At 32.5% G+C, this 16,134-nt stretch overlaps 1 protein-coding gene and 1 long non-coding RNA gene across 2 annotated transcripts in view; both read right to left on the reverse strand.

Annotated features, from left to right (window-relative positions):
- Window positions 1–3,022: 3,022 nt before the first annotated feature.
- On the reverse strand, window positions 3,023–4,215 carry LOC127870752 (uncharacterized). The gene is made up of 3 exons (XR_008044901.1): window positions 3,978–4,215; window positions 3,503–3,720; window positions 3,023–3,192 (listed from the first exon to the last, which is right to left on the reverse strand). It is a non-coding gene; the product is annotated as an uncharacterized LOC127870752 (long non-coding RNA).
- An 8,811-nt stretch (window positions 4,216–13,026) lies between these two features.
- The window catches only part of LOC127870753 (dipeptidyl peptidase 3-like), a 68,056-nt gene continuing 64,948 nt past the window's right edge, over window positions 13,027–16,134 (reverse strand). Inside the window, exons 16-19 of the mRNA XM_052413207.1 lie at window positions 15,874–16,036; window positions 15,038–15,203; window positions 13,436–13,581; window positions 13,027–13,233 (exon numbers count right to left, since the gene is read on the reverse strand). Coding sequence (XP_052269167.1) covers window positions 13,228–13,233; window positions 13,436–13,581; window positions 15,038–15,203; window positions 15,874–16,036 — 481 coding nt within the window. The 3' untranslated portion in view covers window positions 13,027–13,227. The remainder of the gene's footprint in view (window positions 13,234–13,435; window positions 13,582–15,037; window positions 15,204–15,873; window positions 16,037–16,134) is intronic.

Consider the following 16,134-nt stretch of genomic DNA (forward strand, 5'->3'; position numbering starts at 1 on the left):
AGTTGTGTTGTGCTTATCATAACAAGGGCACAGATTTCCCCGGTCCGGTTACAGTTGATTATCCCAAAATTGACTGTTACAATTGGATACTGTTTTAAGCTTCACTCTACTTTGTCTGAAAATAAAAGTCCTAAATGATGTAGTAGAAACATACATATTTAATTTTTAGTTTTACAAGTATATATATATATATTATTATATCTTTTTATCGATGGTCAATCAATTTAAGTTTAACTAATATATATATATATATATATATATAAATATAAATAAATATATAAAAAAAAAAATATATACATACACATTGTATACATGTGTATGCTTTGATTTTTTTCTATTGATGCCAAATTAATATCCCATTAGATAGATAGATAATATCACAGCAGTATTCCTAGTTTGTCTGCAAGTACTGCAGAAATCATGGATTATTATTTTACTGAGTCAGCCTTAATCTTTATATTATAATTGTTATAACAGATTAAGATGTGCATAATACAATTGAGGATGCATCTAGATTAAAAAATGGTACATGTATAAATTAATAAAGAATCAATAACAATCAGAAACTGTGCATTTTTTTTCAGTATTGTGTGAAAGGATTTGAAGTAATTATGTGTTTTTGAAATATGATTTATGTGAATTTGAATAAATATATAAAATTTAGTGATTTTTTCAGACAAAACTGTTAATTACATACCAAAGTATTCAGAATGTATTATTGTAATATTCATTCGATTTTTTTAGCACAAAAAGCACTTTTCCCTGGCATTTGTATTTATAGTAATTGCATATTTTATTATTCTGACAGCATTTATAAACTGTGTTCATGCAAGCATGAACACGGTTTCATTTTTTGAGTTTTTAAACAAGAGGGCCATGATGGCCCTGTATTGCTCCACTGCTGAAAAAAAGGCTGAAACAAATTTCTCACTTTTGTGACCTTCTGGGCTGGGTCAAATTTAACCCCAGGGGCATAATAGAGCAAACTTTGTAGAGGACTACTATATCTCACTTCATACAAAATGTGGTAGCCCTAGGTCCTTGAGTTAAGGACAAGAATATTTTTAAAGTTTTCACAAAATAAGCAAGATATAAGCGTATATAATGTTCAATTTTGTGACCCGCGGGTCAGGATCAAATTTGACCCAAAGGGCATAATGTGAACAAACTTGGTAGAGGACTATACGATGTTATTGCATACCAAATTTGGTAGCCATAGTCCGAATGGCTTTCGACAAGAAGATTTTTAAAGATTTCACAAAATAGGCGCTTTATAAGCGTTTATTCAGTTTTGTGACCTCCTGGGGCAGGGTCAAAGTTGACCCCAGAGGCATTATTTGAACTAATTTGGTAGAGTTTTATTAGATATCACTACATACCAAATTTGGTAGCCCTAGGCCCAATGGTTATGGACAACAGGATTTTTAAAGTTTTCACAAAATAGGCCCCATATAAGCGTATGTTCAGTTTTGCGACTCCGGGCAGGGTCAAATTTGACCCAAGGGGCATAATTTGAACAAACTTGGTAGAGAACTATTACATGTCACTACCCTTCTCGAAAAAGTGCACTAAATGCGCATTTAATGCGCATGTTATTGGCACCGTATTTTTTGCTTAACAAGTGCATTTTAATCTGTTAAAAAAAACACTTTTTACTAGTGTGTTTATACATTTAAGTGTATTTTTTTTCCACGAAAAATACACTAAAGTGCGTTTATTATGATAATAAGTGCGCTTAAGTTTATTTTTAAGTGCATTTATACACTTGAGTGTATTTTAAGACATACAAATAATACACTTCATGGTCAAAGTTAATTTTTTAAAGCGCATTAATACACTTGAGTGCATTTCCAGTCATTCAAATAATACACATTACAGAATTAAAAGCAAATTATTTAAGCGCATTAATACACTTGAGTGCATTTCCAGTCATACAAATAATACACTTATCGGTAACTAAAGTAATCTTTCAAGTGCATCAATACACTTGAGTGTATTTTAACTCATACAAATAATACACTTCATGGAGTATTCAAAGTGAATTTTTTAAGCGCATTAATACACTTGAGTGCATTTCCAGACTAACAAATAAAACACTTCATTGAGTATTCAAAGTGAATTTTTGTAAGCGCATTAATACACTTGAGTGCATTTCCACTGATACAAATAATACACCTTACAAAATTGAAAGTGATTTTTTTTAAGCGCATTAATACACTTGAGTGCATTCCCGGTCATACAAATAATACACCTTACAATATTAAAAGTGAATTTTTAAGCGCATTAATACACTTGAGTGCATTTTCAGTCATACAAATAATACACTTTTTGAAGTGTTGGAAGTGAATTTTTTAAGCGCATTATACGCTCAAGTGTACTTTTCATCACTTCAAATTAATATGCTTAAAAATTAACCAAATTTAAAAAAATCCCAGCATTTTGAAGTCAGCATTCATTCTTTAAATGAAAGGTTATTGTAAACACATACATAAAAAACAAAAAGTACAATTCAATAGATAAATACACACTTTTATTAGAATGTTAAACCTTAAAAAACAAAAACAAATGTTACATATCTACATAAAAGAGAGGATTCAAACGGGCTATTGCCTATCTGGAATTAACAATTGAAAATATCAAGCTCATACCAGTGATTTTTCTCCCCTCTGATTACCGGAAACTGATTAACAGCCAAATACAGATGGTTTCCACTTCAGAAATATTATATTTTCCCCTCCTTAAGCTGAAATGTTTTTCCTATAATTTACTAGATTTTTATATATTACATTAATTCCAAATCCCTTTTTGATATGGACAAAAGCAGCACATTTAATTCAATCATATTCTGGATCCTAATATATGATAAATGAACAGTATTCATGAAATTTATATAAATCTATGCCTTATTTTTAAGATCTTCCTTTTTTTGTTCATTATTGCGCTAAAACATGCCCTTCTGAGAGCCAGTACGTACAGGTTGGTTTGAATTTCCAAAGAAAATCACTGCATACATGCTGACAATATTTAGCAGCTTAGCCCCTGTCACTATATTTGTTGTTATACACTGTTCCTTACAAAGAATGCATTCATAAACAACCCTTTATAGAGCACTTCACCAGCTGATCAGGTCTGAATACTACTGTCATGGTCTGTGAGGCGCTTCTCGTGCATGATCTCATTTGAGATCAGGTCCTGAAAGATATTTTATAATGTAAGTGTTAAATATTGCTGTTATGGTAATCTTGTTCAACAGTTGCTATAAATATCAAAAATTTAAATCAAAACAAGTTTGTTGGCTTGTTGTTTTTGTTTGTTTATTTTTGCAATTTTAATCTCGTGATCACATGTGACTTTACGCTTTTCATAAATAATTTAAAGAAATTACGTTTGATAGAAAATACTATTAATAAATGTACTAATATATGTGGTCTCCTTTGGCTGTGTGGACTGGTCGGAAGTGTGACGTCTTTGAATTGCAATAACCTTTATTATATAGTTTTACCTCTCAACAAATCCATCTTTTCTTGGTCAAGGACAAGCTACAGGGCACGGTTTCCCACTCCTGTTCCCCTCAAGTTGGCCTGCTCGTGCAGGGTAAAACCTGGTATACATGTCCATACATCAGGTAGTCCCCTTTTTGCTCCCTTTTTTGGCAGGCGATGATGCACATTCTGTCCAATGGATCTTCCGATCAATGTAAATTTCACCTTGGGGTTTAACCTTCAAATATAAAATATTAAAGTTCTGATTAAATATGGGGGAAAGAAATCTGTTCATTAATGACAAGAAATAGGTATAAATAAATTTTAAGATGACAATAACCATAAAATACAACAATAATAATTCAAATGGTGTTTTTTTCCTTAAAATTGCATTACATTTACTCATCCAGTTACATTTCCCAGTGACAATACATAAATATGATAATGATCATAATTAATATAATTAAAAAGAGATGCAGAAATGAAAATACAAACCTGTTACAGCTGTTCCTCAGCATTCCAAAAAAACAAAAACGGCAGTTGTTGATCACTTTAACCACCCACTATGAATCTTCTTTGCAACAAACTTATTGTTGATTTACACATTGTAGTAAATACACATTGTTTTCATCACACAATAGTTCATGTGCTGAAAGAATTTCAAGACATTTGACACTAGAATTAATGTTGCTGAATTATACCTAAAAATTTAGCTCAATTTAAGTTGCTGAAACCAAATTGTTTACAAAAATAACTTCCTGTCCTCCAAATAACTTGCTGTGCTTCAGCCAATCAAAAGTGGTTTGTTTTCAAATAGATGGTCCCAGAACCAATCAAAATTCTATAAACACCCCTTTGTTTTGGCTAGATGGAGCACTGATAGGGATTAGTGTTTATGATGCTAATTGATCTCTTATCTGATCCTGATCTTATCTGATATTTATTGAATAATACACAGCACACTTAGCATATTATATTTCAATATAACATACTGAATGGTGTTAGGAAATAAATATAATATTATAAATATTATTTAAATTGTCTTTTAAAATGTATGTTAATAGGCAATGTGGTAGACATTAATTGAATTGGGGTTAAATATCAGTGTAAGAAAGTTCAAATACTTGTTTTTTATGTTGTGGAGATATAATTGATTCTGGCAAGCCCACATAATTTTCTTGACACTTTCAATTTTTTTAATTATTTACCCACAGCCTGATTTAGTTGTACTTTTCCCTTTAAAAGCTGCTCTACTGATTCACATATTTTATGAGCAGACAAATTGCAATAATAAGACCATAAACAGTATGTGAAGATAAAAAAGAATTCAGTACAATCCTCCTATTAAACACTATATCTCTGTCCTTTAACTTCAGTTATTTGCTATAGTGTTGCTCTTTTTTATGAAGATGCTCTAAAACTACACTTGTACAGAAAGAATATTTTTTTTGCAAATCAGAAGATACACTAATATGCACAAAAAATGCACTTCATTAAAAAAAAGCACTTATTGCATAAAAAGATGCACTTTGTCTACAGAAGATACACTTAAAGTACAGTAAAATACACTTAAAGATAATGAAAATACAGAAAAAATGCACTTTAGTGCACTTAATTATGAAAAAAATGCAGAAAAAAATACACTTTTCGGTAAAAATGCAGAAAAAATACACTTTATAAAGCGTATTTTGTTAAAAAGTGTATTTTATTTTGAGAAGGGTACATACCAAATTTGGTAGCCCTATGCCTTAAGGTTAAGGACAAGAAGAGTTCTAAAATTTTCACAAAATATGCACTATATAGTATATAAGCATATAATTGATTTTGTGGCCCCCGGGGCAGGGTCAAATTTGACCCCTGGGGCATAATTTGAACAAACTAAGTAGAGGACCATACAATGTCACTACATACCAAATTGTGTAGCCCTAGGCCTAATGGTTATGGACAAGATTTTTTTTAAAGTTTTCACACAATAGGCATTATATAAGCATATGTTCAATTTTGTGACCCACGGGACAGGGTCAAATTTGACCCTAGGGATTAAATTTGAACAAATTTGGTAGAGGACTATTAGATGTCACTATATACCAAATTTGATAGCCCTAGGCCGGATGGTTATGGACAAGAAGATTTTTGAAGTTTTCACAAAATAGGCCTTATATAGGCATATGTTCAATTTTGTGACCCTCGGGGCAGGGTCAAACTTGATCCCAGGGGCATAATTTGAAAAAACTCGGTAGAGGACTATAAGATGCCACTACATACCAAATTTGGTAGTCCTAGGCCCAATGGTTATGGACGAAAAGATTTGTAAAGTTTTCACAAAATATACCCTATATAAGCATATGTTCACTTTTGTGACCCCCGGGGCAGGGTCAAATTTGACCCCAGGGGCATATTTTGAACAAATTTGGTAGAGGACTATTAGATGTCTCTATATACCAAATTTGATAGCCCTAGGCCCAATGGTTATGGACGGGAGATTTTGAAAGTTTTCACAAAATAGGCCTTATATAAGCAAATTTTCAATTTTGTGACCCCCGGGGCAGAGTCAAATTTGACCCCAGGGGCATAATTTGAACAAATTTGAAAGAGGTTCACCCCAGGAACATTCCTAAGAAATTTCATCAGAATTGGACCAGTAGTTTAGGAGAAGATGTTTAAAGGAAAAGTTAATGCACAGACGCACGATGGACACAGGACCTTTGGCCAGTGGAGCTAAAAATCAAATTAAACATTTAGTTTTGATGTAAAATCAGTTTTTATATGCAAGTGTCTATTTCACTTATAAATTAAAACAGCATATTATACATTATTGAAAAGATAATTCCAAGCTTGATGTCATATTTCAACTTTGCATAGTGTAGTTAATTGAACATTGTATTGAACTGTATGGGCAGCTATATTTTTTAATTTATGTATGTTGTATAATACAAAATGCATTATTTCTACCACAAGTAGACCATATAAGGCATACTGCTACTAAATAGGCACTGGCATGAATTTGACACTGTTTTTGATGCTCATACAAAACTTTAATTATTACTTCACTTTAGTATATTAAATATTTTCAAGTTTTTGTTCAACATTTTTTGCAAAAGAGTGTCTTAATGCATTTGAAAATATACTTAAAACAAACTAAAAATGCATTTTAAAATACCTTTTTCCTGATAAAGTGTATTTGGGATGATAAAAAATGCACTTGAAGAGTATTAATGCTGGAAAAATGCAGAAAAAAAACAACATTTGTTTCTGTTAGAAGTGTGTCTGGTCTGCATTTTTAAGTGTATTAAATGCACATCAAATGCAGATAAATACAATGCCAATACTGTTACATGTATTGTAATGGACATAAAATGCACTTGTTCTTGTAATTAAATGCTTTAGTGAATTGAAATAACCTTTTATAACGTTTTAACAATTAATAATACCTTTTTATATAAATTTTCTTTTGAAATGTGACACTTAATTGATTTTTGCACCACTAGTAAGAGATATAATTTGTGCTCATAATGCTTTATCATAACACTATATAATATCATTTGTTGTATGAAAATTACCCGTAAAATTCATGTGAAAGCTCAAGAGATCAATAGCAGCGTGCTATACCCTGCTCCTTTTTACATGACTTGATGGTATTTAGTCCCCAATTCTACATGGCCAAGGGCAAATTAATGTGCAGATTTGACAAATAAGTCATAACTGGGATCCAATAGGCAGACTTTTATATTACTTGTATTTAATTTAAATCATGATCTGAATTACTCTTTGGCAAATCTTCGTTGGTCACAGTATTCAACTGAATTTTGTTCACGTTGTAGTGATAATGATTATATTTTCAATATTTATCAGACAACATCTTTCTTCAAAAGTTTAACATTGATTGCTTGGTTAATTTAGAAACAAGATCAATGCATCATAACATAAAATGAAAAAATGTGTAATAGTAAAAATGGCAGCAAAAAGCACTAGATTATCTGCCTTAAATCTGAGACGTTAATCTAGATAATCTTGATGTATTGGAATTTCTCATAAATAATGTGTTCCATAGTTGTATAATTGTATAGTCGCATGCATGAGTGTTGTCAATGTCACAATACCAATTAAAGCCTATAATTTACTAAAACAATTTGAAGTTTGATGTGTGTTTTTTTCAAGATCTGTTCAAGATATATATATTGTTGAAAAGTTAACATGCAATAAGTTTACTGTAATTAAGTGACAAATAGTTTTACTGATTTGGTTGGATGCATATATGCAGATTTATCATGGTTTGTGCAGAGGACAGTAGCAAAAACAAGAGCTGTCTCCGTAGAATGACATACGCCCCCGATAAACGCTTTGATAGAAGTTATGAGCATTTTTCAAAACCTAAACGCCGACCCTAAGTTCAAGGTCAAAGGGGTCAAAAGTTGTGTGTGTATGGGAAGGCCTTGTCCATATACACATGCATACCAAATATGAATGTTACATCTGAAGCGACTAGTCCAAATAATTAGACGTAAGCTACCCCGCGTAAATCGACCTCATATTTATAGGAGTACTGAAGCGACATAGAAGTTATGAGCATTTCGAAACCTTAATGCAAAGTGTGACGGATAGACAGACGGACAATGCGATCACTATATACCCTCCTTTGGGAGCATAAAAATGTGTTTCACATTGTTTTGGTAAATTAGTAATGTAGTTAAAAGAACAGAATCATCAATTATAAAGTTATTGATTATAAAGTGTTGCTGGCATATTTGATGCATTCATCTAGCTATAAGAAGGTCCCTGTTTTTTTCCCCACTGGCACTGAGCGAGGGTTCTCAAAATCTTTAAACAATATGAATAAGTACAGAAAGCCTTGTTGATATGGGGGCTAAACACCTGAGATCAAAGCGACCCAGGTTAAAGGCCGAGGCCAAATAAATAAACCAGAGGCCGCATGAGCCTGCTATACTCTGAACAAGTATTGTTTCTTCTCAGAAGACTGGCTTAAGTGTCTTACTAAGCTTAAGACTTTGAGTTTCAGTGCAATCTATCTAAAATAAATTGGTTAAATTAAATAATAATTTGTAAAAAATAAACATTTTGCACAAATTCAATTATTTACTTTACCTGTGTGCATGAATCATTTCAGTCTTGATGGTTAGTGAACTATGTCAAAAGCACCATAGCTATGAAACACTTGTTTTTTTAATATTGCAATGTTCCACAGAAATGATGCTGATGATAATTCTACACGATCATGACATGAAAAATGATGAATTATTAGATATATTTCTAAATTCCATTTCCACCAACAATTCGGTTATTCCACTACCAGTTCACATGCTTCGTACACAGTTGAAAATAACACTATTCCACTCAACCACCGTTACACATGTACTCAATTTTTCAACTTTTCGCAATTAAAATTGTCTTCTACTGTTATTGTTGTTGTTGTACTTTTGAAAGTAGTTCGAAAGATGGCGGCTATTAACCCAGAGATTGATTTATGAAATAAATCGTCTGCTGATCCAGAGTGAGCTCGAATCGCAATCTGAACGCATCGGACAGTGGGCTACACCATACCGTCTAAATGTAGACGATCGCCGATATGGCGGAATTGTCCGAGGTGTCCCGATTGCTCGAATCGCCGATTCAAAACTTCGGCTTTCGGTTTGATAACGTTTTTTATCAACTTTTTGGTTTGAGTTTATCCACAAACAGCACGGAAATTGATCTCGATAGAAACAGGTAGTGTGTTTGTTACGCATTTTTATGTTGATTGAAATCGATTTTATAGCCAAACTTGATACATATTCGTTTTACATTGAATTAGATTTCATCAGGAAGAACTCTGAGCTGTACGTATGTACCCATAAAAGCTTAGAGCATTTAAAAAGAACTACGTTTTCCTATGAATAATCGGTATTTTCGACATCATGTTATTTATTTTAGTTATGATTGATGAGGGAAATTGTATCTGATGTGTGTTTTATAGCTTGTGATTCACTGTTAATGAAATTAACAGCAGATTTTATTTACCAACAATATAATCAATACACCAAACATCAGAAAAACATAATGACCAACATTCTTAGTTTAAACTGAGACCCATGTGAATTCAAATACACTCGCCGTTGTTTTTTTTTAAGAAGGTTAAAAAACGGAAATGGAAATGCATTAAAACATATCTATTTTTAAATACCCTTTAAAGGTCTGTCCCATTTGATACTTTAATTTAAAAACACAAGAAAAGACTAAATGTTTATGTTAAATTGTGTATGTAATAATTATTAGAACATACATATTAAAGAATTTCAACTAAACATTATCTTGAATGTAAAAAGAAATTAAAGCATCGCTTTAATAATAATAATAATAATAATTTTATTTGTGCACATAACATATCAATACAATTAACAGTCACAAATAGTGGCAAATTTATAACAAATCAGATATATCTCAGATAGCTAGTTAACATCAGATCTCTTAGAACATATATATATATATATATATATATATATATATATATATATATATATACCAATACATAGTGCCAGTTACGCGGTCTCTGTAGTTTTCAGACTGTACTTACGAGGTCAATATAAAAAACGGGGTCTATATACAACCCCGCAATCTAGGCTCCTTTAATTACTATGAGGGGGGTGTAGGGGAGGTAATGCAATCAAATCTCACAATAAGGTCTTAAATCGAAAACCACAATCAGGTCTGAAATTGAAATTGTATATACCTCGCAAATAAGTTCGCTATATATTTCCTTGTATAAGACGTTAAATAAATGACGTATTTATATACAATAATAATAGTAGGTACCCCTATATACCTTAATTCGTGTTTATATCGGATAAAAAAGGGTATGGAGATACATGTATTTAAAGTGGGAACCCCATAACCTATTTCTAAATCAGAGACCCCGTAACTGGCCATATGTGTGAATATATATATATATATATATATATATATATATATATATATATATATATATATATATATGTATGGTTCAAAATCTATCACATTTTATCACACCTATTGGTCGATATTACATTATCATTAATTATAGGAATATTAGTGCGTACAAAACTTATTTCCAACGGGGTCCAAAGCCGTCACATGTAGATCTAAGTGACTCAAGAGTATGCCATAAATTCGACATATATGATGGAATAAATTGACAACGGTCTTTGAATGTCATATTATAGTATTAATAAAATAAGTCTTATTGTTGAATAAGAAGAGAGCAAGACGTCTGATGATGAAATTGACAGGAGTGCACAAACACAGTTTAAAAATGTATAACAATATGGTTTACAAATCTAAAATATGATAAAAAGCTAATAATAAAGATATTCTAGTTTCTCAACTATTTCCATTTCTTCTAATAAATTCTTCTTAAGTTTTTTAACGTATTCTTAGACTTTGTAGAACGTATATTTTGTGGCAAGTTATTCCAGTCTTTTATTGCATTATGTTAAAAAGATTTGAAAGTAAAAGTATCAACTGGATGTAGGTGATAATCACCCTTATCATTAGATCTAGTCCCGTACGAGTGGATATCACTACATTTAGTAAAATTGTTGTGCATGTAACTGGGAGTTATATTGTTAACAAGGGCTGTTTGTAAAACATGCATGCCCCCCATATGGGCTCTCAGTTGTAGTGACAGCCATTTTGTAAATATGTTTTTGTCACTGTGACCTTGACCTTTGACCTAGTGACCTGAAAATCAATAGGGGTCATCTGCCAGTCATGATCAATGTACCTATGAAGTTTCGTGATCCTAGGCATAAGCGTTCTTGAGTTATCATCCGGAAACCATTTTACTATTTCGGGTCACCGTGACCTTGATCTTTGACCTAGTGACCTGAAAATCAATAGGGGTCATCTGCCAGTCATGATCAAACTACCTATCAAGTTTCATGATCCTAGGCATAAGCGTACTTGAGTTATCATCCGGAAACTATTTTACTATTTCGGGTCACAGTGACCTTGACCTTTGACCTTGTGACCTGAAAATCAATAGGAGTCATCTGCGAGTCATTATCAATCTACCTATCAAGTTTCATGATCCTAGGCATAAGCATTCTTGAGTTATCATCCAGAAACCATTTTAATATTTCGGGTCACCGTGACCTTGACCTAGTGACCTCAAAATCAATAGGGGTCATCTGCGAGTCATGGTCAATCTACCTATCAAGTTTCATGATCCTAGGCATAAGCGTTCTTGAGTTATCATCCGGAAACCATTTTACTATTTCGGGTCACCGTGACCTTGACCTTTGACCTAGTGACCTGAAAATCAATAGGGGTCATCTGCGAGTCATTATCAATCTACCTATCAAGTTTCATGATCCTAGGCATAAGCGTTCTTGAATTATCATCCGGAAACCATTTTACTATTTCGGGTCACAGTGACCTTGACCTTTGACCTAGTGACCTCAAAATCAATAGGGGTCATCTGCGAGTCATGATCAATGTACCTATGAAGTTTCATGATCCTAGGCCTAAGCGTTCTTCAGTTATCATCCGGAAACCACCTGGTGGACGGACCGACAGACCGACCGACCGACATGTGCAAAGCAATTTACCCCCTCTTCTTCGAAAGGGGGCATAAAAGTCGTATATACATGATTAAGTCGCAATTGTTTACATCTATATTCAATATTCAAAAATTTAATATCCTTAAAATCTGTAACACAAAGAGATGTTCTACAATGGTAGTTATGAATAAAACGTACAACTTTGTTTTGAGCCACCTGCAGTTTCTTTTTCAAAGTTTGTGTTAGACCACAGAACCAGAAAGATGATGCACAGTCTAGATGGCGTTTTATTACGGAATTACAAAGAGATTTCCTAAGAGACGTATTAAAACTTTGTTGACGATATAAAAATTTAATTCTTGAATTAACTTTACTTAGAATACTATCTACAATAGTTGTACCTGACAAATCTGCATCTAGAAATGAACCGAGATATTTAACTGTACTTGTAGATTTTATTTCTTATACATGAAATAGTAAAATTTTGGATTTTGCTTAACTTTCTCTTGGATCCAAAAACACAGATTTCAACAAAAACATTCTTAAAGCACTTAGGATCATTCAAGTTACATTTGATATTAAACATATTACAGAGGCCATCATTATTGCTGCAATAGTTTTATAACAAAACAGAAACAAAACTGTTATATATTGTTATTCTAAATTTTTAGTACTGACAAGTGCTAATATTGACATGTACAAGAATAACACATTATACCGATATAAATTACATATATTGTCGTGTCAACACAATCAATTACTAGTATATGCCAGTTTGATTAAAATATTTCTCTATGACTGTCATTCTCAGGACTTTTCAAAGTAGTTATTTATACCATGATGATTATTTATCTCTGGACGCTTTTCGTGGTCAAGCTTCTGATTTATTTGAACTACGAGCACACCATAATATCATGTAATACTTAAATGGCAATTGCCATACCCGTATTGTTAAAGTCATTCAAATTATAATCTCACCTCCTCCCCCCCCCCCCCCCAAAAAAAAAAAAGAAAAGTAAAAAGATAGTGGAATTGATAATAGACAGCCAATCATTTAAGGTCAACAAGTAAACGTAAACTGAGACCAGATGATACGAACATAAATACAAATGTCCTCAGCAACCATTGATATGTCTAGTGAACATCACCGCAATCGATTTGTTGTTGGCATCTACGGTAACGTCTTGTTGGAAATTGTGTTGTACATTCTAATATCAGTTCTGAAATAGTAGGATCATCACAGAAAGTGATAGTCGCTGTTTTTGCTGGCTTCGATAATAACAATTTATCATTATATTTTATACTGTGTGTCAGCTTTCGGTTTTGAAATGGTAAAGTGGCGCTTCAAAGCGACGGCGCAAGGCCGCTCAAAAGCATTGAGTAAACACTCTAAAATAATTAAACCAGTTATATGATATTCACTTTTATAGTGTCGTCAAAGTGGTGCCTGTCCTGAAGCCAAAGTTCTTCTATGATTTCGTCAACGTTGGAGCCTAGATATCTGTCCATGAACGACTGAACTATGCCTTCTGGGGACGCCTCGTACGATTTCAGCACCACATTGTCATCTACGGAATTAAAAGCGTAACATATCTATCGAATGTTAGTTCCTTGTAATTTATAAGTGATTTTTTCTCCATCATGGGAGTTGTCCAATGACCTTTGGATTTGCAAAACGCGTCTCTTTTACAGTATAATTAAAGTCTCTATAACGCTCAAAATCAACGAAAATTTCGTTTAAGTATTTCGTAAAATTAAGTTAACACCTTTACAATCAGAGTTTCTTATAGCAATAGCCAAAATAATAACGCTAGATGTGGTATGATTGCATAGATTTGTGTAGATACAAAATGCTCGTTTTTATTTATTTGTGGCCACAATTAATTCCAATCTATTCATACGACAAACGAACACCATTTTAGTGTTCATGTGTCGTATGAATAGATATGCAAAACAATAATAAAAACGAGCTTTTTGTATCTACAAACATCTATTTTACTAGACCACATCTTGAAATTTCGGCAATTGCCATAAGGAACACTGATTTTTAATCGGTTAAGATTTTTTTACGAACAATTGTACGAAATTTTCGTTGATTTTGAATAGTAATGTTACTTTTAGAAAAAAGCTTGCTGACGCTCATCTCGTAGAATGAAAAAGGAATTATCTAAAGGTTAAAATTCAAAGTTTTGACTTAAATTTGAAATATGAAGGACTTTGAAAATACATACTTCATAGAATAGGAATGGCGCCAATTTTCAACCCCTAATTTGACCCCAAAAATGTTGATGACAATAAACAAAAAGTGAATGTTATTATTATGTAAGTCTTTTTATAGCTACAACACAATTGAAAACTTGTATGTATATACATGCATCTTGTCATGTTTTTGCAGTTAAAACCTCGAATTATAACCACTTTCATAAAACATTTTGAAAGATCAATTAATACCTATTTCAATTGTCAAAGTATGCATAAAACGAGGATATAAAACATTAAAACTTAGAGAAATACTCCAGTGAACATTGTTAATGGAGATCAGTACAATTCAAAGAGCAGAAATATTAGTATTGAAATGACAACATAATATTTTATAAAACGAAAAACAAAAAATATGAACAGAAGACATATGTTCAGAAAAACAAAGCAGCGACTATATGCTCCCGGCAACTTTTTGGGGGGAATATTACATAGTCTGGCCATTAGACACTGTGTTCACATGATTTATCTTTATTTAATATGCAAACATGTCCAGTCATCACTTGATGCATGTTGCAAATTAAACTCAATCTGAGAATGTATATCTATAATAAACTTTGAGGCAACTGAGAATAAAAACGGACACAATTTTGCTAAAAATTTCTTAAATAGTGTACATAATATAAATTCAGATAAAAACTTCCATCTTCTTGTTTTATGACAATGCCTGGTATTTGTTTATTTTGTTTACAATTATATCTATATGTATTCAAAGATGCAATTTATATTGCATATTAATATATGAATACCGTTTACTTTAATCACCTTCATCTATCACTGTATTATGCTGTACAAAAACCTTGCGTGGAATTCTACGAGCAAGAACAATGTCTCGTAATGATAGGAACTTGACGTCTCCATCGTTGGGTACTTCTGAATAGTGATCATAAATCTTCTTAGCTTTCTCAAAGTCGCCAATGGCACGGTACGTCTGCAGAAAATACCAAGGTGCAATAGCATGCCCCAGTGCGGAATTATGAAACTGTCAAAACTTTCCCTTGGTGAGTATATTCTTAAACTAAATTTACAAAGCACACACATTTTTAAGTTTAAATTTAAACTACAATACTGCGTTCCGTCCCTCGACAGGCTCAGTAAAATTTCAGGAACCCGAAATCTCGCATGGACTAAGAAACAATTCTTATATATAATGAGTCATAGCAAACTTTTAAAAATTGGAAGAGAATAATTTATATTATACAATAAAATACTACTGTTTATCTTAACAAAAATACGATTTGAATTACAAGTAACGTGCACACGTATTTTTGTAGCGGATAGATAAAAAATAACTCCTTTAAAAAAGTGCGCAAACAGTAAGATAATTGATTTTTATTACGTTGACGCATATAAATACATATAAATCGCTCAACTCAATTAGATGTGAAAACTTAAAGAACATAAATTTACTCTAAATTTAATTGTACTCAACAGTGATTTAAATACAATTTGTAAGCATGCAGTTGAAGGATTTGTCGGCTTAAATTAAAGGGGTTTAAAAAGAAAAAAATAACGCAAGAGAAATTATGGAACATAATGTTAGTTAGATATGTTGAAAACAGCTGTGTTAATAAAATGCTGAACAATTTCAAATGAAATACCTGAAGTTTCCTGAGGAAATTTCCAAGGGCAGGTTTCCCTACTGTCTGTATCTTCTGGCGGTCCATTCGAATTACAATGTCTGGGTTGCCGTCGCTCCCTGTGATCTCAGATATTTCCAAGAAGCCTTGGCCTGGCTCCAAGAGAACTCGCAGTATCACAAACCTGGAGACAACAAGTGCACATGTCACAGAGTAAGAATAAACAACGACCTCAATGGCAGACTAGCGATCATCTCATTATAACAGCTAGCTCACACAGCC

This window comes from Dreissena polymorpha, chromosome 3, assembly GCF_020536995.1.
Source record: "Dreissena polymorpha isolate Duluth1 chromosome 3, UMN_Dpol_1.0, whole genome shotgun sequence".
NCBI classification, from domain to species: Eukaryota; Metazoa; Mollusca; class Bivalvia; order Myida; family Dreissenidae; genus Dreissena; species Dreissena polymorpha.